At 38.5% G+C, this 24,661-nt stretch overlaps 2 protein-coding genes across 2 annotated transcripts in view; one reads left to right on the forward strand and one right to left on the reverse strand.

The window, feature by feature from the left end:
- LOC117208067 (U-scoloptoxin(05)-Sm1a) overlaps positions 1-24,661 on the forward strand; it is a 73,752-nt gene that overhangs the window by 48,367 nt on the left and 724 nt on the right. Inside the window, exons 2-3 of the mRNA XM_033448907.1 lie at positions 1,155-1,285; positions 20,902-20,959. Of these exons, the coding sequence (XP_033304798.1) occupies positions 1,155-1,285; positions 20,902-20,959 (189 nt within the window). The remainder of the gene's footprint in view (positions 1-1,154; positions 1,286-20,901; positions 20,960-24,661) is intronic.
- The window catches only part of LOC117208064 (MICOS complex subunit Mic60), an 80,475-nt gene that overhangs the window by 4,858 nt on the left and 50,956 nt on the right, over positions 1-24,661 (reverse strand). The gene's annotated exons all lie outside the window — the stretch shown is intronic.

Here is a 24,661-nt window from a genome sequence, read left to right on the forward strand (position 1 = left end):
ACTTTTTCGCTTCAGAATGGCTACTTTGAAGTTTTAAGTTGTCCCAAGTTCGTTGCACGGGAATGGAAAATATTTCCTCTCTGTTATTTTCACGTTATTTTATATCTTTATCTTTGTTTCCATACATTAAACTATCAACTCGTTTAGGTTCTCCAAGTGTCCAAATGTACGAATATTTTGAATTTGCGATGAAATTTTTATCAAATTGAAAGAATTTCGAACGAGTTTGCCAGTATCTTCTCCGATTTTGCCAGCTTGCTTGGTGTAGCGTGGAGAATTCTACCGAGAGTGTCGCTGCCTCTCGGCGTTCCAAAGTTCAAAGCTCGTCATGGAGGCAGGTTGAAAAGTTTCGCGGCCCCTTCGACTTCAAAGCGGAAACGGGTCTGTAATTTCTACATTCGCAAGCAATCTTCCGTAGAACGGGTTACCCTAGACGACGCGACGCGACGTGGAAAGATGCGATACACTCGATTTACCGAGTTCGTGATTTAGTTCTATCGCATGGAGCTGCTTTGATCCTCTGTCGCGCTTGTACTAATTAAAAAATTCTACTTGACCCGTACCAATCGCGCAGAAATTCGTAAATTCTTTGTCAAATGAGAAAAATGTAAAATTATGGCAATTGTAGGTACGTACGTACCTACTTGTATACTACCGGTATTTAGTATCTATTCGATAATATTTTCTTTAATGTATTTTCTGCTTTTTTAACGTCTTTTCCAAATTTAGTTGTTGTTTGTTACACTACTTTTCCCCATATTTTTCAAAGCCACTCTTATTATTTTATTACTTTTATTGTTCATACTAGCATTCTTATCACAACTTGTGTTAAGGTTCAAGGTTTCAAGGTTCGGTTCAACAACTTTGAAAATAGAATTATTTTTAGCCGATTCTGCTGTTACTATGTTACCTTTTCTTTCAAATTTCTCATTAACAGACCCTTCACCATTTTTTAACTATGACAATCTCCCTATATTTATTTGTAATTTTGTCATAGTAACAATATCGTATTCGCTAACGATAGGATAATAGTAAATTTTCTTGTATAAATAATTTTAACCAGAGGTTTCGCACCATCGTTCATTTTATCAGTATTACCATTGAACAAAGGATCGTTTGAGATTTATTTCACCAAAGAATTCGCATTGTTTCAGGGCTGACACACAGTCTCAAATGTTATAAATGCGGACAGTACAACGAGGGAGTCGGTAGCATCACACCGTGTATCAATTATACCGCTCACATGCATCTAAAGGAGTGTTTACCCACGGCCGAATGGTGCATTGTAAGTAAACATTTGTCTTATCTTCTATTCCAAACGGCATTTAATTCAATTTGTTATTCATTGTCTAATAGAGGAAAGGAACGTTTTTCTTCTTTTCCTTTTTTTGCTTTTTTTGGTAACGGGGAAAATTTGGAGGATTTGATCAGTTTGAATGATGTCAATCAACGAAGAACACGAGTTTTCGTGGCCTACGCTAAAAACCGAAATTTAAGATCAACTTTCAACATACATATTTTGCTGGATGTTGTCATTTAGCGAGCAAATTGCGAGCGACAAATTTTAGCAGCAGTTCGTAGATAGCGAACGACATTTGACTGTAATGGAAAGCGTATATGTTACATTTGTCATTCTCGTATGTTCCGGCTAGCTCGGATTCCGACTCAAGTGGACAATTCTGTGTATCGATTTATAAATTAAATATTACAACTACAAGTTTGAGGTTTACAGAAAAGAAGAAAAAGAAACGAAAAAAGGAAAGAAAAAAGAGTTGGATGCAAGTAGCAGAAAGAGTTTCAAGAGACTTTCAATGAACTGGGAAAGCGAAGATCGAAGCGGGAAGTAGAACAGCGTACCGAGTCTCAAATGGCGATCGTTAATTGCGGATAATCGTGGTTGTTTCCAAGTCGTGGCTCTGTTTCGTGTTTTTGTCGAGGAACAAAGTGCCTCCAGACGCTGTACAAGTACAACGCTGTACAAAAAGTGCAGAGACGTTCACTTTTTGTCGTTGCGAGGCTGAAAAACACTTCAACTTGTTTCTTAAGAAGCGGAGCTTGTGGAATTATTTCGAGATAATGGAAAATGTTTGATACAGAGAGAAATTTCACTACTTTCTTCTTGTATAATAAATTTCTTCATTTCTATCAATATTTCGTACTTTCGTCGATTAACAAACAGGTAGACGGTTATATTCTTTATTTTAGCCCCGCAGCCCAGAAATCCTGACTCGGTGTACACTTGTTCTAACTTTACGATAAATTGAACCAAAGAACTGTAATTGGGAATTGCTGTCGACTCCATCTCTCAATTCAACGACCTCGAGACACTTAATCGAATCGCGTAATCTGTTTATCGTGTTCTGGCACGTGTCTCACAATCGCAATCCTTGCCAGGATCGTCCTTGAAGGAGATACAATCCTGGTGAATTAACGGGCCATCTCGTTCGACTCTATCAATTCCCAATCGCGCACTGCCTTCCGGCTAGATCAGCGTTCCCGTAACTGCATTATCATACCGTTGGATATTCTGACGTGGCCTTCGAATTACTGCCACCGGTGCGTTTGCCTGGTATTAATTAACATTTTGCGACAGCAACGGGATGACTGTCCGCTGTGTGAATAGATTTAGCCGATCTCCCATAGGACCGTCAGATCGTTTAATTGCGCGATAGAATTGGCAGCGAGTTAGATTCGATTTGGAAAGCGGGATTTTCGTTGTTTGGGAATTCTGTTGCTACTTGGAGTGATATATTCTACGGTGGAGAGGACGAATAGATGGCTCTTTAAAACCGGAAACGGTAACGGTAACACGTTGCAAACTTTCCAGACCAGCTACACTCGATTTAGATAGCTTCTCACTGTTTTAGTTGCGAGTCGTTCCATTTTCAAACTCTCTTTATTTGAAATTTTCCAAAAAAGGTTTTCCAAAAGGTTCCAATTAGAGATAGATCTCCGATTTGAGTGATCTTGCGTATTAAAATGTTTCGAAATGATGCAGTTAAGAAATATTCCAAATAAGAATTCGTTTAATATTAACAAATATTTCATCTATACGAGATCTCTTAAAATTAAATTAAAAGCTTCGCGATTCATCCGAATCAGAATTCTGCGAAATCGTAAAATCAGAGAATCTGTAAATTTCGGAGCTACGTATAAATCGTCTATACACGCGTTATTCGCAAATTATGATACTACCGTTTGGAAAGTATCGATATGAATGGTAGGTAGCGAAATATAAATTTCGATGTTGATTAAATGTGATCTAATTCTCGCTGACAGTGCTCGTACATACGAGTAACCGTAGCCTGTATTCGAGTGTCGCAGATACTGCCCGACTTTTATCCGGTCGAACAACGTGAAGAGGATCACGATGTATCGTGTAACCGAGAATCGATAGCAACGTTCCCGACGGTAACGGTAGAAAGAGCGTCGCACTTCTGCCGACTTCTGTCTGGTACGTTCCCGATGGAACAAGGAAAATCAGGACAGATGGTCCTACGATAAAATACAACCAGATGGAACACTGACACGTTAAACGTCCATAAAAAATTAACAATTCAATGGCAAATAAAGCGGGTAAAAGTAAATTTTCCAGATTTTCAATAGCTTGAAAATAAATAAACGGCGACCGCGTTTAATCAACGTGACCGTCAATTGCTTTCTTGAGCGATACAGCTGCTTTGCGGTGACACTGCAATCTCTATCTATCCACGCTCTAAATTCTCAATCAGACTCTAGCCGATATAGGAAACGATCAAAGTTGATATTAACGAATTGACAAAAGATATTACTACAACTATTGGCTTTTAAAAGAAGATGTTTAAAATGATTTGTCACCACAGAGTGAGCACCTCTCAGTACCAAGTTGTTCCGAGCATTTATCCAACACGATGTAAGAAATCCAATGAAACAAACAGCACAAGCAGATAGAATATGATTTGTACACTGAATACGATAAATTGAAAAGAGTGGAGCAAACAAGTAGAAAACTTTATTTGCTGGTATGACAGTCTGTTTGCGACGGTGTTGGGGAGGAAAAAGAGAAAAAGCAAGCAAGAAAAAAAAGAGACGATAGTGTATGAAAGCTACGTGATGCGCGCTTTTCCAGTTTTTCTACGTTCCACTTCTCACGTTTTAATGCATAAAACATTTAGATCGCGTCACCTCGACGCGATCCGTTTGAAGGTCGGAAGAGCTTTTTGACAAGTTTTCTAACAAAATAGGGCCACGGACAGGGTCCGGTTCCGATCTGGATGGAACCATTTCTCCAAACAAATTGATGCTCGTGTTAAAAGACACACGGTAGAGGTGTCGGAGCAGCGATACTTCTTTCTTCTCAAATTTCCTCAAGGTCTTGGAAAAAGCCCTGAGATATCGCGTTTCGTTGTTTGTTAAGTAGAAAAAGCTTGTAGCCGTTAGGAAAGGTTGACGGCGGCTACTTTGATCATATTCGGCACTACAACGACTGCATCGATTCCACTACAAAAGAATCTGCTTTCTGTTGCCCCCAAATGTCTTCATTGCTTGTGTTTCAAACGTATCCGTGTCAATCGTTCCCACCGGCAGACAAATGGCTCACAGAAAGGCGAAACTATGTTCCTTCATTTTCCAATTCTGTACTACCTAACCTCAACCAGGATTCTTTCGTATTACTTACATCAGATAAAAGTATATCTCTATCTAACCTATATCATTTGCCATATTTCTATCAAGTCTTTCGTTCGTAAAATTTCTTTACAGGCGAATATCATTCGTTTAAATTCGATTCTCAGAAACTTGTTGTCGTCTAAAATAATCTACGATACACAGCAGAGTCCTAAAATAAAATTAAGAAATAACTTAAAATTAATTTTCAATAAAAACAAACATAACTAAAGTCGCAGTTGTCAAAAGAAAGCATCATTAATTTTCACATTAGAATCCCCAAAGCTTATGCTTCTCATAACTTGTTAATTTTAATTCAAGAAACTTTGGCTAATCGATTCCGTCCCCTGAAAGCCCTTTTCATCCATCTTTCGACAACTCGTCTCTCGGAACGAAGATCGATGGATTAGCCATAGACAATCAAGCACGTGAACTCTGGGAGCCACTTACGTATTTCCAATGCTCGGCGCTAGACACCAGCGACACGATACAATACGACACGATACGAGACGATACGACAGAACGTCGATTATTCGCAGCTTGTTTTGTGATTATACATCGACTTCGTTTAAAGCTTTTTACAACGAAAAAACGCGTGCTACGCGTTTATAATTGCTGCCGAAAATGCCAAGCGGCAGTGCATGCTCGCGCGCGCTTGTGCGTCCAACTTAATCTGATTTGTAATTATTACACGAATGAAAATTTAGTAGCAGTTCTTAATTTATATAGTGTTCCAAAGTATAAACACACGCGCGTGCGCGCGTATGTATATGTGTATGTATGTATTTCTTTTCACTAAATCATACGAATTGTAGCTTTACATATGTGTACAGTATATTTATTGTATATTACACTGTAGTTAAAGGGTTAAATCGAGCTAGAAATTAGGAAAAAGCAGACAGCTTCTCTATGAACGTTGTCAGTAGCACAGTTGTTCGATTCAAGACCAACGCAACGTATTTACATTTCCCCACCCTCGTCCCCCATCCCCAACTGCTGATTCCAGTAGACATTGTTCGTATGCGTAGCGACGCGACACCAGGATTTCCTCTCCAGCCAGTACGCTTTAACCAGCAAACAGAGATGCTCGCAGTTTCGCAATGCAATTGGATCAGCGTGTACGTCGAAGTACCGTCTCCGGTTAAGAGGCGGAGAACCAGCCGTGTTGTCGATGAACGATGCTTCGAAACTTCGAGTTCGGTTAAACTTTGCTGGGACACATCTAAAACCCATCTTCCGAGATACGTAATTCTTTTTCTAACTAGAAAATCTTGCCGTGACAAGTTAAAAGAGGAGTAAAATATCTTAAAGCTGTCCTTTAGTTTTTACTACGCTTTTTAGAATTTCACTGGCTAAGGAATTATTCCGAGGTGTAAGTGTCGTCCGTGATAATTGTAGCTGCTGGCTGTAGATGTCGCTGCTGGGGTACTGCTATATTTTTCTTCCTATTTAAGAATCGTGGAAGAAAAATCGGACTACGGATGCTGGAATTTGAACCCGGGTCTCGAACGTTCGTAACCTAAGGCGCTAACCACTGCTTTTTTTTTATAACGTTTATTGACCAGTAGATGAGTATTGCATTTGTATGTTGTTCACAATAAACAATGGACTTCGATTGTGAGGTGGTTTAGGCAAAAGTATCGATACGTGACTGTACGACATAGCCATACAATGTTCTACGTGTCGAAATTACATTTTTTAGCTTACTATTTTTAAATTAGATTTAAGTCGCTGTAGAGCGGTGCTTATATATGATATCGTTTTTTTCTTCCTATCTCTGTCCTGAACACCTGATCGCAAAAACAGGACAGTTCAGTAGTCTACTTTTGGTTTCGGAGGGTCTGTGGGATTTTGGGAAGGGGTGGGAGAGGGCGGTTGGGGAGAGGAAGGGCGGGGTGTTCTGTAGAATTATTTACAATATTTACAATGTTTACAATATTTGCACTATTTTACACGTTTTGTGGCTCTTTCTCTTGTTATTTTTTTTTATTATGGTTTCGGTATCCACCAATACTTTTTTATCTTTTTTCTGTGATTGTCTTCTGTGTCTTTTTGGGAATGGGCCATGTTGTATCTCCACCTAGTGTCTACGGTCTGTCCATTTAAGTTTTCCTCGTAGAGTATTGTTTTAATCCCTATTTTTCTTTTTATATGGTAGATTATTGGGATATTAATTTGGTCTTGGAGATAGTTTCTTTCGTTTAGGTATAAAACGCTTCGGGGTGGGGGGGGGGGGGGGACCTAACCTGTTGTCAGTGTATTTTTGTAATATGAACGTTATTTGAAAATAAACAACCGAAGATTAAACTATTTTCTTTTATCTTTGCAGCTTGCGCGAAGTGGTGTTTTGTTAGTTTTAAGATGTGATAGTCGATGCGGTGGATGTTGGCTAAGTCGTAGATTCTTTTATTTTTTACGTATTTTTTTGAGTCCGCTGTGTTCGTATCTGCAAGTACTCAGGCAAGCCCTGATGCATTTTCTTTCGAATACGCGAATTTTTTCCATTAGGAGAGCTGATGTGTTGTACCAGATTGGGCAGCCGCAGGTTATGATCGGTCTGATTAGTGCTTGGTAGCACAGCATTTTTACTTTGCTGTTGAGATGTTTGGAGTAGAATAATCTTTTTGTTTTCCAGAATGCTTTACTGGCTTTGGAGAGTTGAATTTCGATGTGCTGCTTGTAGTTTAATTTGTCGTCTATATTTACGGCTAGATATTTTACGCAATTTTTATGTGGTATGAGCTCCCCTTCGTTTGCTTTTTCTCTTAGTTGAAATTTTTTACAGTGTTCTCTTTCTAGTGGGCCGATTTCACTTTACTTTGGTCTAAACAGTATGGTTTCGCATTTGCTTGCATCGATTTTTAATTTCCATGTATGGTAGTAATCGTTAATTTTGTCAAAAAGTTCTTGGAGTTCTGTTCTTATTGTTTTGGTTTTGCAAATACTATTGTAAATACTGAAAAGTAACGGAGAATTTACTGTTCCTTGTTGTAGACCTTTTTCTATGGAGAATTCTTTGCTTGATGTGTGTGAATCGTCGGTCATTACGAATGTTTTGTTTGTTATCATGTCCCAGACTATTTTAATTAAGTATTGCGGAAAGTTTTTCTTAATCATTTTGTATATAAGACCTGGGATACAAACTGTGTCGAAAGGTTTTTCGAGGTCTATTAAGGGGGGGGGGGTAAGGTTTAAGATTTTTTTGCATTTTTTTTAATTGAATGCATAACATCTTAAGAATATTGTGTCAAAATTTCAAGTCGATTGGAGCAAAATTGACGAAGTTACGAGTATTTTTATACATGTCGGATGATATTGCCTATTCGACCCGAGCGTGCTATTGTTACTTCGCAGACATTTTTTTCTCTATATAATACCTAATCTTACCCCCAGATCTATTTATAGTACTTAACGACTTAAGTACAAACCTCCTTATACCTGTACTGTATATTTTGTCAGTGTAGAGTAAAAAATTTAGTGTAGGAGTAAATATTCCATTTTCATTAAGTTTTGTGTTAAATTATTACTAAAATGCCATAAAAAAGTTACTAGATCTGATAGACAATCAACTGGTTCGAGATTATATCGACCTAGAAAAATTGTACCTCCGCATAAACGTAAATACGAAGGCACTTCAACAAATAGCGCGTCAGCTAAAAAAATAGGTCACTGTTGAAGATCAAATTACGGAGGATCGTGAAAAATATTATAGGATGATTGATTTTTTATTAGTCTTTTCAACAATTGTTACGCTAGTGAAGAGGTAAACCGATAAAATTCGCTTATGAACGTTTTATACCAGATTTTTTAGTGTTCAAAACTTTGAACCGTTTTCCCCACAACTCACGTTTTCAAAGTCGGTGCCCCCAATTACTTCAAAACTATTGCACCGATCCTTTTGAAATTTTGAAAACTACTTCTGTACATAATTTGCGAGGTAACGCTGTAGAGCTTTTTCAAATTTGTTAATTATTTTTACTTTAAAATAACAAATTAGCCGAAAATTTTCGCACAAAATCGCGTTTTTCCCTTCAAAGTGTTCCAAAAAAGTGCAAAATTGAAATTTCGAAAAAATCTTCGCACCGTTACCTGGGGAAAGCTGTTACCTAATGAACGAACTTTAATTTTTTGATTTCTGATGATCCAGCACCACGTTCTACAATTATACTTTTTTCCGAGACATGTCCGAATAATTGCTGCCATTGCCGTATTTTTTAATATTTCTCCGTGAAAATTTTATACAATATTCTTCGAATGTCATACTTTAATGTACTATTGGTTTTAAAAAAGAAATTTTAACTGTATCGTCAGAAAAAATTCACAAAAACATGCCTTTTTTTCTACGAATTAACCTTACCCCCCCCCCCCTAAGCAGGCGGCTACTCGTTGCTTTGCGTTAAGCGTCCAGCAGATGTCCGACGTAAGTTTGTTTATTGCGTGGATTGTGGAGTGTTTGTGCCGGAAGCCGAATTGAATTTCTGGAATTACGTTATTTTTTACGCAGGAGGAGGCTAGGGGGTTGTTTATGACTATTTCGAATACTTTGCTTATATTGGGGAGGAGGCTTATAGGTCGTAAGTTTGCAGGTGATGAACCGTCTTTATTCTTTTTTATAATGGCTATTAATTTGGCTTTTTCCCATTTTCTGGGAAAATACCTGTTATTTAGCGCATTGTTGAAGAGTACTGTGTAGTACCATTTTATTTTGTTACGTAAGCGTTTGAACAAAATGTTCGGGATACCATCGAAGCCGGAGGATTTGTTGTTATTTAGTTTGGAGAAGATTATTTTTAATTGGTTGTAATTTGTAAAGTAGTTTGTTTCTGGTTCTGGATGTTTGGGGTTGTCCGAGGTGTTTTCGTTTGAGAATGTGCAGACTGTTTTATTTAACGCTATGTCTTGTTCTATTTTATTTTTGAGTTTGTTTCTTTCGGCGATGATAATTCTGTTTAGTTGTTCTCGACCCATGTGATCGTTTTGTGTGTGTTTTGGAAAAGTGGGTGTCGATAATGTCTAGTTTTTTGCGTTGTTTTAGATATTTTGTTGGTATTGTGTAGCGGTGTCTTTGTTGGTATTGTGTATCGCTATACCTGCTTTTTGGATGAGCGAGGCTTTTTCTGGGGGCACTTTCAGAGATGGAGATATTTTTTATTTTGTTTGTCAAGTATTGATTTATAGAGTTTGCGAATTCTTGTTTCAGTTCCGATTTTATTTTGTATAGTAGATACTTTAGGAATTCTAAGTCTTTTGTCGTAAGAATAGTTGTATTTTAGATTGTCCAATTTCGATAGTACGTAGCTTTTGTCTCGTTATAGTTTTTTTTATTTTGTTGTTGATTTAGATTGTTTTAAGTTTGGTACGGATTCTTGAAGAGCTGTTTGTATATATTTTTCTATTTCGTCTATGAATGGGTCGATTTGTCTGTCTGTTAGGTTGACGTTGTTGTAGATTTTTAGATCGCAGTTTTGTTCGAGTAGGTTTTGGAACTTTCCCCAGTCTGTTTTTTTGTAACTGAACCTGGATATTTCGGTCTATGTTTCAAGTGTTAGGCGCTAATCACTGCGCTGTCGTTGTCCGGTAGTATCTGCTGTCAATTGCCGCAACAATTTCAGCTACGTTTGTTCGTTTAATTTTTAATTCCTAGCAGTTGAGAATTTTCGATATCAAGGGTGGTGTTATCTTCAGGAATGCAATTACCGACCGTCTCGTGAATTTTACTACTACTGTTTCAGTTCTTTTATTTCAGAAATACAGCTATAATTTTCGGATATTTAATAACCTAATTTTATCTTCTATGGAAATAGAATTTCGCTTTGATCTTACAACGATTCGCAAAAGTATTTTTCGAACATATGTACGTAATGTGTACACTTTTAAATCGATTTCAAATTTTACCAATAAAATTACAATAGCTGCCTCTCTCGCTACTTCTTTAGTATCCGTGCAAGCATACGAACTTTAATATACATTCTTATACCATATATGTATAAGTACAATTTGTTTATCGTAAGCGTTGAAATACTGTTTGTTCGACCAATCGCGGGGAGACGTAATCGCGAAGAGAGACGTCAACGGGAGTCGTAAATTCCCGTTGCGATTATAACAATCGACACCACGAATTGATCAATCCCCTAATTTCCGTTGAGATAATAGGGGGATTGAGTTTGTATAACACTGTGATTCACAGAATTATAAATTATATATTTCCAACACTTAGATTACACTGATGAGCATAGATAGATAATCACTTATCGCACGAAGATAAGATAGATATGTACGTTAGAGCAGGGCTCTTATAATTGGATTTAGTGTATTAGTGGACGTAGCACTAAAATATATTTAGTAGAGGAGATGTATGCTCGACAATATCGAGAACTGACATTCGCGTTATGCTTAGACTTAGTAGTTGACTTTTCCAACGATGTAGAAGAAGTGAAGTTGAATGACGATGCTGTGTCGGAGGAAAGCTAGTGATGGGTGTGTCTAGCGCACGGGACCATCGGATTTGTTCATGCCATTTTAGGTCAGGAAGTGAGGGCAGTATACATTGCTTCGGATTGGATAAACGAAGGTTGGTGGACCAGAAAGGGTCTTAACCGCCCTCGATAGAAAGTTGCTATGGGAAGCATCGTACGTGAGAAAACTAACTTTCCCGTGTCAAGCCGTAGTAAACAATAGTCTTTAGAAACTGATTTAGAAAAAGACATTTGCTGGGTCTGAAGGACCTTAGCAGGCAAGTTACTCGGGTTTATGACGGGTGCTTAAGGCTATTGAGGGTACGCCGTACGGAAGAGCGGACATCTGGTGTCCGTCTGGCCCGTGGTGTGTGACCTGGGCCAGGCAGAGAGTCGCCCGGCGTAACAAATACTTTTACGAGTAAAAACCCTCCTTTTTTTCTACAAATAGCCCTTTTATACAAATTTCTGTAAATCTGCACAGCCTTGATTTTCAGCGGTCGATAATTTTACCTCGATGAAATTTGTCCATCTCTCACGAACGATCAGATATCTTCAAACGATATCAAGTCGCGGAACCGGTGTTAGGACTATCGACAGGCGTGGACGAATATCGAGCCACCGTAAACTACTGTCAATCAGCGATATCCTGTTATACGTCGTTCGATCGCCGTGATTCGCGATATCCTGGTCGTTCCTTGAACGGTCAAAGGTATTCAACGGGTGACGCATCATCGGTTGGAAATGAAATTCGGTAGAACGATGCGAAGGTAATGATACAATTGCAAATTTCAAAATATTATGTTTAAAATTTAGGGGAAGATTTCTAGAATTTTTGTTGCGAAATAATTATTGCTGGGTTTAAACGGGAAATTTGGTTTATCGATTCGGTTTCGAAAAAATATCTTTTTTTACACGTATCTATTTCATACAATTTTAATCTCTATTTCCCTCGTTTATTCTTATTTGCATTTGCATTAATGCAACCATCTACCCGAAGATTAATCTTAAATTAATCTGAATAACGATTTTTATAAACCTCGTTCCGCATCCAATTTCCATTCTATCAAAGCAAACATCGCCATGCTAGCTAACAGTGTGTCGATGATACGGATAAAAGGCGAGTTCAAGAGGCTGCTGTTATATTAAACTCTATGCACAGCGCGTTTCCTAAGTGGAACAAATTTCCTCTACTTTTCACATTTTTTACATTGCAATTAATATTAGTGAATAGACTTTTCAGCGAAATTTTTGGTAAATTCTTCTGTAAGCAGACAACACATGGGCAAGAAGCAACGAAGAGCAAGCTGAAGAATTTTCCAACCACCTTTGCAACACATTTACACCACACAATATCAATAACAGCAACCTCAGACGAGGATACGTAAACCATTAGTGCCTCAACTGACAAGCACTACACCATACTTAAAACAACAGCACAAGAAATTAGAAACATAATGGAAAAAACAAAAAACAATAAAGCACCAGGAATCGACCTAATCAATGGCAAAATCTTGAAAAACCGTCCGCCAAAAGCGATAAGACAAATCGCAATAATATTTAACGCAATACTAAGAATCCAATACTTTCCTAAACTATGGAAACTAGCACAGATCATAATGTTACCTAAACCAAGCAAAGACCCACACCAAACTGCATCTTACAGTTAACTACTTCCTGTGTTTTCCAAAATACTAGAGAAAATAATATACGACCGCATAAACCGATAATAGAGAAGGAAAAATTAATACCAGATCACCAATTTGGATTCAGAAACAAACAGCCCACTATAGAGCAAATGCACAGGCTCATTAAAGAAATAATACTAACATTAGAAAACAAACAATACTATACAGCCCTCTTTATGGACATAGAGAAAGCATTTAACAAAATAAACCACGAAAGCCTACTACAAACAATCAGGAAACAATTCCCGGAGCAAATATACCAATTAATAAAATCTTACTTAAGCAGCAGAACCTTTGTAATAAAAATCAAGGACACATACTCCGAAGTTAAAGACATCAAAGCAGGGGTTGGTTCCACAAGGAAGCGTCTTAGGACCAATACTATACACACTATACACGGCCAACATGCCAACAACTACCAATAGCAAAATACTGACATTCGCGGACGACACAGCTGTACTAGTCAGGCAACCCAGAAACAACAGTCAAATTACTATAAGAACATATCACAAAAATAGAAAAGTGGCTGCAAGATAAAGAAATAAAAGCAAACCTCGATAAATGCAACCGTATTACATTCACACTGCGAAAAAAGATACCACTAAACATCCTACTGAACGGCACGCACATATCACAAACAAGGCAAGTCAAATACCTAGGACTCCATTTAGAAACACAACTCACATGGAACAGCATACTAAATCAATAATAGACAAAATACAGACAACAAGGAGACAAATACATTGGCTAACAAGTCGAAAATCCAAATTAAGCATAGAAAATAAATTAAAAATATACAAAACGATCATAAAACCAATCTGGACGTACGGAATATCACTATGAGGGACAGCAGCAATGAGCTATATAAGTAAAATAGAGACAATGCAAGCTAAAATTCTTAGAACAATAGTAAACGCCCCATGGTACGTTAAAAACGAGGACATTCGGAAAGACCTGGGAATACTAACGGTCAAGGAGGAGATTAGCAGATGTACAGAGAAAGATGTACCTGTGCAAGAAGGTACAGAGAAAGAATAGCAACGCACCCGAACCGACTTTTTTTTTTTGTTTATTTATTAAAATTACAATCAATTCTCGCGTTGAGAATTTTGAAAAAAGTTTCTCTGTCGTGGCGCAGTAACATGGCTAATTATTTATAATAAGTTAATACATTTATTAATTCATTATAAGTAAGTATAATTTATAAATAATAATATTATAAATACGTAAATATTACTTGTTAGAAATATCTAGCTAAATCTAGTGCTTAGGTCTAACCGATAGTGTTTTCTTAGCCTGCGGATCTAGTCCGACGTAACCTAGTAATTAACTGTTAACTCTTTTGATATATCTATTACTACATTTTGTTATTTCTTCTTTGACTATGGGTTACTTGAGGTCGCGGTGGATTATTTCGTTGGTGACATACCAAGGTGCATCCATTAAGGATCTTAGTGTTTTTGATTGAATTCGTTGAAGGATTTCTATGTTGGAGTTACTCGCTGTTCCCCATAGTTGAATCCCATAGATCTAGACAGGTTTTAGTATGGTTTTATATAGCATTATTTTGCTCTGAGTGCTTAAGTTAGAGCGACGGCCAATGAGCCAGTAAAATTTTTTAAGTTTAGCCTTGAGTTGCTTCGATTTGTCTATGATATGTTGTTTCCATGTCAATCTCCTGTCCAGAATCATGCCCAGATATCTGACTGAATCCTTGTTACGAATTGTTATATTGTTAATGGTGACCTGGCGGCAGGTTTGTTTTCGGAGCTTGAATGTTACACGTGTAGATTTTTTTTCGTTAATTTTGAAGCCCCATTTGTGAAACCACTTTTCCATAGAGTCGAGACATCGCTGGAGAGTGGAGGATGCAATTATCGGGTCTGCGTGGGATACTAATAGCGCTGTGTCATCAGTAAATGTCGCTATGGTTATCTCTGTTAAAATTGGTAAATCGGCAGTGTAGATGGAGAACAATAGGGAACCAAGGACACTACCTTGGGGTATGCCAGCTTCTATTGGAAATGTTGTGGTTGTGGCGTCTAGGTATTTAAACATGAATTGTCTATTGGCTAGGTAGGACTTTAGGATGAAGTAGTAGGTGTGTGGTAGGATTTTCTTTAGTTTGAATAAAAGTCCTTCGTGCCATACTTTTTCGAATGCCTCTTGAATGTCTAGGAATTCCGCTGAGCAATATTTTCTCTTTTCGAGGGTTTGGCGGATCGTATGGGTTATGCGATGGATTTGCTCTACTGTTGAATGTTGTTTTTGGAAGCCGAATTGGTGATCTGGGAGTATTTTCAAGTCCTCTAGGAGTGGAAGGGGTCGATTCGTGAGCATCTTCTCGAATAGTTTAGACAGGGTAGGTAAAAGACTGATTGGGCGATAGGAGCTAGTTTCGTATATCGGTTTACCGGGTTTAGGGATGAGAGTTATCATTGATATTTTCCAGGGCTTCGGATAATATTCAAGACAAAGGATTGCATTGAAAATTGATGTGATGATTGAAATCCCTTTTATGGGAAGTTCCTTGATTGCTTTATTACTTATTTGGTCATGCCCCGATGCTTTCCTGGGATTTAGGCGACGGATTAATTCTGTAACTTCTACAGAAGTGAAAGGTTCAATAGGAGGAGACATTTGGAAGGGAGAGTGCACGTATTCCGCGGCAATATTGGAGGAATGAGGTTTAAATACGTTAGATAGGTGATTAGCAAACAGGTTGACTTTTTCTATAGGGCTACGCGCCCATCCACCTTGCGGACAGCGGATAGGAGGGATTATTTGCGGGGGACGCGTAAGATTCCTGGAAGCCTTCCATAGTGAGTAGTTGGAGTCAGCTGTGGGAGACAGATTAGCGAGATATTTTTGGAAACAGTAATTTTTATAGTTTTTAATGATTTTGGTTAAATTCCTAGTTGCATTATTTAGTTTGCGTTTGTCGTCAGGTGTTCTATGACTCTGCCATATTCTTCTAAGTCTACGTTTTTCTGCGATTTGTTTTCATATGTCATGGGGATATTCATGTTTGCTGATAGAAGTCCTAGTAGTTGTGGAGGAGCGGATAGCGTTTGTTATGCCCGTGTTTAAGTATTCCGTGGCTGTTTCGATATCTTCATTTGTTTTTAGTGAAATTGAGGCTGAAGTTGAGCGATTAAAGACTTCTCTAAAGAGCTGCCAGTTGGTGAGTTGGATAAAGCCATTAGGTGGATTCTCGATAATTGTTGACCGACTGTTGCTATAACGGGGGAATGGTCAGAAGAGAGATCCGCCGAGGAATTGATTTGGACATATCTTGGCGAGATATTTTTAGTTATGAAGGAGTCAAGTAAGTCAGATATTTTGTTGTCAGTGGGTCAGTAAGTGGTGAGGTAGTTGAGTCTGTTGGTGTTTATGCTATTCAAGAAATTTTTGCCTCTTACTGTGGTATGTCTGCTGCCCCATTGGATATGTTTAGCGTTATAGTCTTCTCCAGCTATGAATCGATTACCCAGTGCATGATGGAAATTATCAAAGTCTTGTTTAGAAATGGAGTGTCTAAGAGGACAGTATACTGCTGAAGTGGTGATTGTACCATGGCAATCTTCTATCGCTACGTTTATATCTTGGAGGTAGTCATTCTGGAACGATGGAAGCTCGTAATGCTTAATGCTGGCTTTGATAATAATTCCGGTGTCGCCGTGGCACCCGTCACTAGCTTTCCTCCAACACAGCATCGTCATTTTACTTTACGTATTCTTCATCGTTAGAATAGTCAACATGTCATCATCGGGTTTCTATCCTTAAATCAATCACTTACTTAACTTATACATACGCATCAGTGTAATTATCTTCTTTACAAAGTTGTTGGAATAAACACTAATTTATACCTGTTAAATCAGTGTAAACTCAATTGAACCACCTCTTTTATCGTAACAGAAATTAGGGGATCGATCAGTTCGTGGCGTCGATTATCTAATCGTAACGGGAGTTTACGACTCCCGTTGACGTGTTTTCTCGCGATCGCGTCTCTCCGCGAATGGTCGAATAAACATCTTCAAAGAAGAAAAAGCAGGTATATTTCGTGCCTAATACATGCGTCCATGTATTTCATTGCCCGGTAAGAGAGAATCTATAATAATCTGGGGTATCGAATGCCACGCGGAAAATGCCGCAACGATAACCAGTCATACTCGATAATACGTTTACGTGCATTTGCCAGTGTTGTGTTATGTTATCTATCGGCGCAAACGACAGTCGATATTCGTGGTTGTTTGTAGCTCGTACTCCTGGATTATGCCTCGATCCACGATAGGTACGTACTTACGCACGTGCAAAAGAAACGAAAGGAAAGAAAGAAAGAGCTTGTATCCGTAATTTTAGTTGTAATTTTGGATAAAAAATTTCAGTCTATCGTCATTAAGAAATTCATGTTAGACGGAAAATGTGAGAGTCAAATAAAGTTAAGAGCGGAAAAATTTCAAGGTTGAAACGATAAATATAACAAATATGAATACTGTTTATTTTAATTCTTAGACTCGTCCGTTTTTAGGACAATTTGAATAAAAAAGGGAAAATATACTAAAATATTCCCGTGTATATATACATACGTATCAAAGTTTAAATTATTTAAAGTATCTAGAATTCGTCTCCTGCAATGTCTTTTTCATTATTTTCGATGAAAAACGTAATCGATTGAATTTAAAAGTAGGGCTAGTATCGTGTGTATTTTTTTTAAATGAAATCGAATTTTCCAGTACAGAGACTGGAAGAGGATTAACTCGTAATCGGTCGCCTCTGTGGAAAGGAGCACAATGAATTCGGTGAAATTTGAATTTATATTGGAGCCAGACTGGTCTGTGATTGTCTACCGGGCTTACTTACGATTAATTCCGTAATATTCTTGCTTCTCCCGTTCTATTTACCTATACATTATTCATGTCGACGACAGTCGTTGTAAAAATATGACGCAAGTATGAAAGCCCCACATTGGGATTTTCCATTCGCGGTTTTTAGTAGCACATACGTATATTGATAAATTTTATTTTAACTGTGAGAACTGTAGAAAATGTAGGGCGGAAGTTAAGATTGCTACTAATCGTAACTTATTAAGTTATAGTTGCTAATACATGATCAATCATCATTTTTAATCGTATAACGTCGGTAACTGTAACGATTTTATCTTCAGTTAATGACAAGTTTCATGTACACGTACCAGTTCCATTAACTTGTACGCCATTAATATATCGAGCGAAATTTGTATCCGCACGGACACGAGCAGCGTGTTGTAATTTAGCCACTAGTAAAACACAAATTTGTTGAAATTTTAATCATACGAACACAACCGAGTTGAAAGTTTCTATCCTCTTCCCGTAAAAATTAAACTCTTCTTTTCTCTCTTCTGCCCCTCTTGTACCGGCGTGAAGCCTTAGTGCGAATTCGTCAAACATCTACGTCTACTTTCCTCGGCAAATCGCTTTTTCGTATATCGGAATTTCTGAATGTCTACTTCTGTACATCTATCTGGATATCGACATTTTTATAGTTTCGGATATATACCGTTGGTCTGAATTTTGGTTTTATCGTAGACAGTGATAAGAAGAGACAGTGAATAAATCAACCGAACACTTAAGTATCGATTAATTGTTTCTCGATTCTGAAATAATGTAAAAGACGATCCGTGTAGTAAAGTTTGGAAATAGTAAGGGTAATCCGCGCACCGTATTATAATTTCACATAGAAGAAGAGAACCAAGGAAATTACAGCTCGGCTCGAGCGGAATAAGATTCCTAAAACGGAGTCAACGAGAATCGGCCACTTAATCAAAAAATAAAGTAGGTATTTGTTTTGTATCATTGCGAGTCACAGACATCGTCGCGAGTCGCATGAACGTGTAAACTCGATTGATTTTACCGACACGTCCTGTCGTGATGTTGAACGATATTTAACGTCAAATATTGATCTTCGTTCTTCGTTTTTCATCGCGCGTCGTGTACTCGTTACAGTAATAATTCTACGAGAACAGCGGGTAATTGCATGGAGCGTATTCGATATCTTTTAAGCAAAGACGATGAATTTAATGGAATGATACGGACACTGATCTGTGAAAAGAGATGTACATACTTGAGTTTAGAAAACGAACCTCGCAAAACTCCAACTACCATGACAACTTAACAAATATATATGTCGGGTTTACATTAGAATCAGGGTTAGGGGCGTGAAACGAATCTTCGTTTGGATTACACGTGTCGCTATGCAATAGAGAAGACTTCGACTAATGCAAATACGATTATCATAGAACTGGACAAGTAACCGTGGTAATTAGATACTCGAGAAACTAATGACAATGATCTTAGGTTCAATAACGAATCCGCGGTCGATGGGATGATAGATGAACGTGCTCACAAAATCTAAGTAGGACGCGTAATATTCACTGGTCGTAAAGGGGTACTCTTTTCGTCGATGAGATCGCGAGAGAGAATGAATTTCCCGTCCCGATGATGCCACAGAGGAAAACTATATGGGGTGTGTCTGAGGACCCGAGATCATCGGATTCGTCGAGGATAGCCTTCGTTCAGAAGGTGAGGGAATTTGACGTTGCTGCTAATTGGTCAATCTCCATATCGGTGGTTAGAAAAAGATGCCAGCCGCCCTCGAAGGAAAGTGGCTAGTGGGAGACGCCGTTCGTTGAAAAATAGGTCTCTCCTATTTTCCCGTAGCTGGGACAAAGACTGTTTGTTTGAAGGACTTTAGTCAACTAAATCATAAGATTTAGCCAAGGACACCGGAGCCGTCCCTCTGGAACTTCGGGAAAATCCGTAAAATCGTAATTAAAGTTTACAGTCGCAATTAAACAATTTGCCGTCATCCTGCCCAATTGTACTTGTTTGCAATTTGTGATAATAAACTTGGGCTCAAGGCGACCATCAGTCGCCAAACGTAGCCGTGGTCAACGGGGCGGGCGCTTCGCCTAACAAAGGTGTGGAATTATAGTATGACCCTCGTTAAAAGAAATACCAATAGAGGTACTTGACAGTAAAACATTCCAACGGTTCCTTCGGACAATGAATACCCGATGTTGAGGCACGTACACAGCACAAGTCCAGTTAGCCCGAGAACCCGCTATAAAACCTGGGTTTTTCCGGCAATTAAGATTTTCCAAACGGACAGACGGTCTTTGCCCCAAACTGGCCAATTGACAGCGACGTCAATCTCCCTTACTTTCAGAACGAGGGCTATACTCGACAAATCCGATGATCTCGTGTCCTTAGACACACCCCATCATAGTTTTCCTCTGTGGCACCATTGGGACGAAAATTCATTCTTTCTTGAGATCCCACCGACGAAGGGAGCAGCGCCTGACGATCAGTGAGTTTGAGTTAGAGCAAGTATACCTTTCATCCCGTTGACCGTGGATTCGTTATCGAACCTAAGACCAACGTCACTAACATCGCAAGTGCCCAACCACCGCTGTTGATTGTCGAATCGGTAGTGTCCATACTCGTAACATCAGGCCGTATCTTCGTTATCACGCAACGATGGCCAACTCCAAGGGAGGCCTATCAAACGCCCACAACCCTGTTCCTGACTCTTCTCCGACATACATATAACGGGAAAAATTGTTCCTAACCTAACAATTTTCCCAACCACGATACCGAATAATCAACATATTCTTTATCAACACTGTCCACGTGAAAGCAAGATAGAAATTTCATAGCATGGTTTATGATCGCTCTAACACACATCTCTCGTGTTGATCAGTCGTTTAGATGTCTCTTGATTATTTTTCCAATATACGATTACATACACATACACATATACATATACATACAGCGCTGTGCAAAAGGCTCGATCCGTTTTTATCGATTTTGTTAATCGAAATATGGCTAGACAAATTATTTTAATCCTTTACGCTATTAAAACTTTTACAATACGATCATCTAGTACAGTGCCATAAACAATTTTTATACCGTCAATCGCTATCGACTTCTCTATCGTTTTCAACCGACAATGAGTAACTATTATCATCATTCTTATCTATTTTCTAAAAAAAAAAAAAGAAAAAACATTGCTTCGCAACAAAGCTTGAACTGTATAGAAGTAATTAATCGAGTAATTTGTCCTATTTCTTTCAGAAATATGTCAGCGAGGGCTCAACTGTTCGAGACTGCGTGCCAGTGTGCACAGAGAAGGGTGAGTTGCATCCCCGTTACTAGTTTATCGCGATCTATTACTGCGATCCAATCGTAAGAAGAAAAGTCTTAGCTTTAACTTTAACACTAGAATTATCAATCTTTAACTCATACGTACGTACTGCATGTTAGTCTATATTCCTAAGGATTATATGCTCGTTATTCAAGAGTTATTATCTCCTTTGAAATCTTAGATTAGAATGAACAGGACGTATAGCATCCTACAGGGTAAATAAATGAAAAGTCCATAAATTTAACGTCGCACTAAAAATTTTACGTTTGTGATAATAACATTACATTTTTTTCATTTATATCCGTTTACCGAGTTTCCCAACTGTGTTAATCAATTTCTTTAATCCAATCAATTCTAACATTCGTGTTACCAATTCTTTCCATTCTACTTACATCCATTATGTGATTTGTGCGTTGTCATTCGTTATCGAGGCAAGGAGAGACGAAAGTAGAAAATTTGAAAATCCCGCTGCTTATCAAAATTGCTACAAATTCACGTAATTTCTCTTATCGTAAAGATATATCGTAAAGAATCGTTGGGAAATCGAAAAAAAGTCGACTTCATTTTTCTTTTTCTTTCCTTTTTTTTGTGGACGCATGCATTTATTTATCGTTTAAAAGTGAAGATTTAAAAACGTTTAATTACTTTTCTTCGCATTTTAGAAAGAGACCAACATATCCTTAACTCATCGACACCGAGGTATATCTGGCTATCCGGCACATTTCTAGTGGACAAATCACGTTGTCTGCAGACAGTCTCGATACGTCTTTTGTCGACTGTCGGCGTACGATATATTGTAATATCGTAAAAGAGTTTGATTAGAAGTCGGTTGAAAATAGAAAAAACCGTGTACGTCGTCCTTCTGTGGTTTGTCTACATTTAAGGGCGCCTATGTGACTAAAGTCACCTAGTTCTTGCAGAGATATGAAAAAACCAATAAACAACGCTAGAACAGAAGGACAGTTTCGGGTTCAAGGAGGGATGACCGAGAGGTCAGAGTGTGCGAGTCGAAAAGTGAGTGTGTGGCGAGAATCAGAGTTGATCGAGACATGGAAGAGTAGAATTGAGAGAGCTAATCGAGTCGTTTAAGTGTTGTGGAGTTGAAAGAGAGAGAGAGAGAGAGAGATTCGTCGTGACGAGAGTTGCCAAATAACTGTGAAGTTATTTAAGATAGATACGAGTATCGCATTTAGTTTCAGTTAAACAAACATCGTTTTCTGTCCAATTAATACCTGTATATTCAATTCATTATTAATAAATTGTAAGTAATCGGGAAAAAATTTATATCTTAATTTCCACGATACTACAATATGCAGACAGTCGACAGTGTAGACGAGGCTGAATCAACGAACGTATACGAGAAATAGATAGATTAATCGATTTAGTGGCCTCTCCGTCGAGAATTTATCTGTTACGACCGTTCGCGGAGAGACGCGGTCGCGAGGAAAACGCGTCAGCGAGAGGCGTAAATTCTCGCTACGATTCGGTTAATCGACGCCGCGAATTAGTCTTTCCCCTGTTTCGGTTAAGATAACAGAGATGGTTAAATGAATGTAACACAGCATAGTAAGTTATATATCACTGTTTATTCTAACAACTTGTAAAGAAGATAGTTACGCTGATGCGTATGTACGAGATGAGTGAGTGACTGATCTACGGGTGTATTCCCGGTCAAAGTATGTTGACCATTCGAAGGATGTAAAATCAGTACTGTCTTGGGAGACGATGCTGTGTCGGAGGAAAGCTAAGGATGGGTGTGTCTAGCGCATGGGACCATCGGATTTGTTGGTGACGATTTTGGCTAAGAGAGTGAGGGAAATAGGCTTCGTTGTTAATTGGTTAAACGAAGGTTGGTGGACTAGGAAGGGTCTTAGCCACCCTCGATAGAAAGTGGTTAGTAGGACGTGGTTAGTACGTTAGAAAAACTAACTTTCCCTTGTCGAGCCGTAGTAGACAATGGTCTTTAGAAATGCTTCGGAAACAGATGTTTGTTCGGTTTGAAGGACCTCGACTAGGAAATTCCTGAGGTTTATGGAAGGTACTTGAGACTATTGAGGGTACGCAGTAAGTATCCGAAGACATCTGGTTGCCATCTTGCCCGCGGTGTGTGGCCTGGTCTAGGTAAAGTGTTACGCGACGTAACACTATCGTTAAAAAGCTTTCCGGCAACGAAAATGACTCCCTGGGGGTTCGCGAACGCGTCACAACATTTTCATTCTCTGTTATCATTATTATTATTATTATTCCACGATATAGCAACGACGCGACGTACTTTCAACATTTTAAACCTGAATCATTGTATCGTATCATATCGAAACTCTAATAATTTTCAATCTTGAGAGATTATCATTTATCGCAACAATGATGTCGCATAGAATAAAAGAAAATGTTCTAACGTGGACACATAAGTAATCGATAAACGAACTTCAAACGAGTCTTAATCAGAATTCAAATCGATCGATCGCATCATTGAAAAAAAGCAATGGAAAGGAATAAGAATTAAGAGTCAGACAACTGGAGCAATGGTCTCGAAAAGCATGGAATCGGCTATCGATGGGGTAAGTGACCTTCACCCGTCAATATCCCAATAAAATAGAGTGTCGAATGTCTGCCGGGAAAAAGTTGAGGAGCTTTGGACATCTTGAACGAACGAGAGAAAAAGAGAAGCAAGTCGTTGGAAAAAATTCGAGTAACGCGATCGAGTGTAGATGAGACGCTTTCAAATTGAAAATCCGGCCTACACTTTTGTAAACTTGTAATCGGCCAGTGCGTTAAAATAGTCAAAATGTTAAAACGGAGCGTTCGCGTCGATGCACTCAACCCTCTCGGAAATTCTGTTTCACCAGATCCTCTGGCCTACCTCTGTGACAACTTTGCTGTCTGGTTGCTTCAAATACATAGTTTTATTTTCACCTCTTTCGCTACAATCTGTTTTATCCTGTACGTGTATTTTCGACTTTTATCTTAGTTTTTATTTTCAAGTTGGCAGGGGTTTAGTTGCGAAACAACTTTTCCGAATAGACTCTCGTATAATGCCGCGACCCCTCTTCATCCTTCTCATTCATCTACCTTTCACGGAAGAATTTTGACAAATTTTTACGCCACTTTTACTACACTAAATGTCGCCGTCGATTTATATTCTTGTTTACCAGCTGTGCTGGCGAAACGGCTGCCAGAAACAGTTCTCCCATACTCAGAACGGAAAACAAGGAATTCCTCGAATAGACAGAAAAACGCCATTTCAGACTTTCAATACGCTTTTCTTTTTCCTCTTCCTATCTTTTATTTCCGTCTATCTCCCGCCCTTTTTCTTTTTTCTTTTCTTTTCCTTTCTTTCCTCTATAAATTGATATTCGTTGAACTTTTCTCCACGATTCGATTGGAGTAAACGTTAAACGGAAATCCTTTCGTCGATGAACCTTCCTTCTTAACGAGGTCTTTTACCCCTCTTTTGTTTCAATAACTTTTCTCGTCCCTCTGGCCTACTTTTAACAAGTTTCTCATTTGCCTTACTTTTCAATGGCGGAAAGGGGGAGAAAGGTTCTTTCAGATTAGAAGAAATTGCCTTATTTTCTGACGATGCGTGAACGCTTTCATTCACGAAACCGCTTCTTCTATTTCTTCCGTTACTGTACGCGCCTTTTACGATGGTTCGTGTTTCTGCTTTTTCGAATTTCATTCAATGGGAGA

Source organism: Bombus bifarius, unplaced genomic scaffold, assembly GCF_011952205.1.
Source record: "Bombus bifarius isolate JDL3187 unplaced genomic scaffold, Bbif_JDL3187 scf7180000008050, whole genome shotgun sequence".
Lineage (NCBI taxonomy): Eukaryota > Metazoa > Arthropoda > Insecta > Hymenoptera > Apidae > Bombus > Bombus bifarius.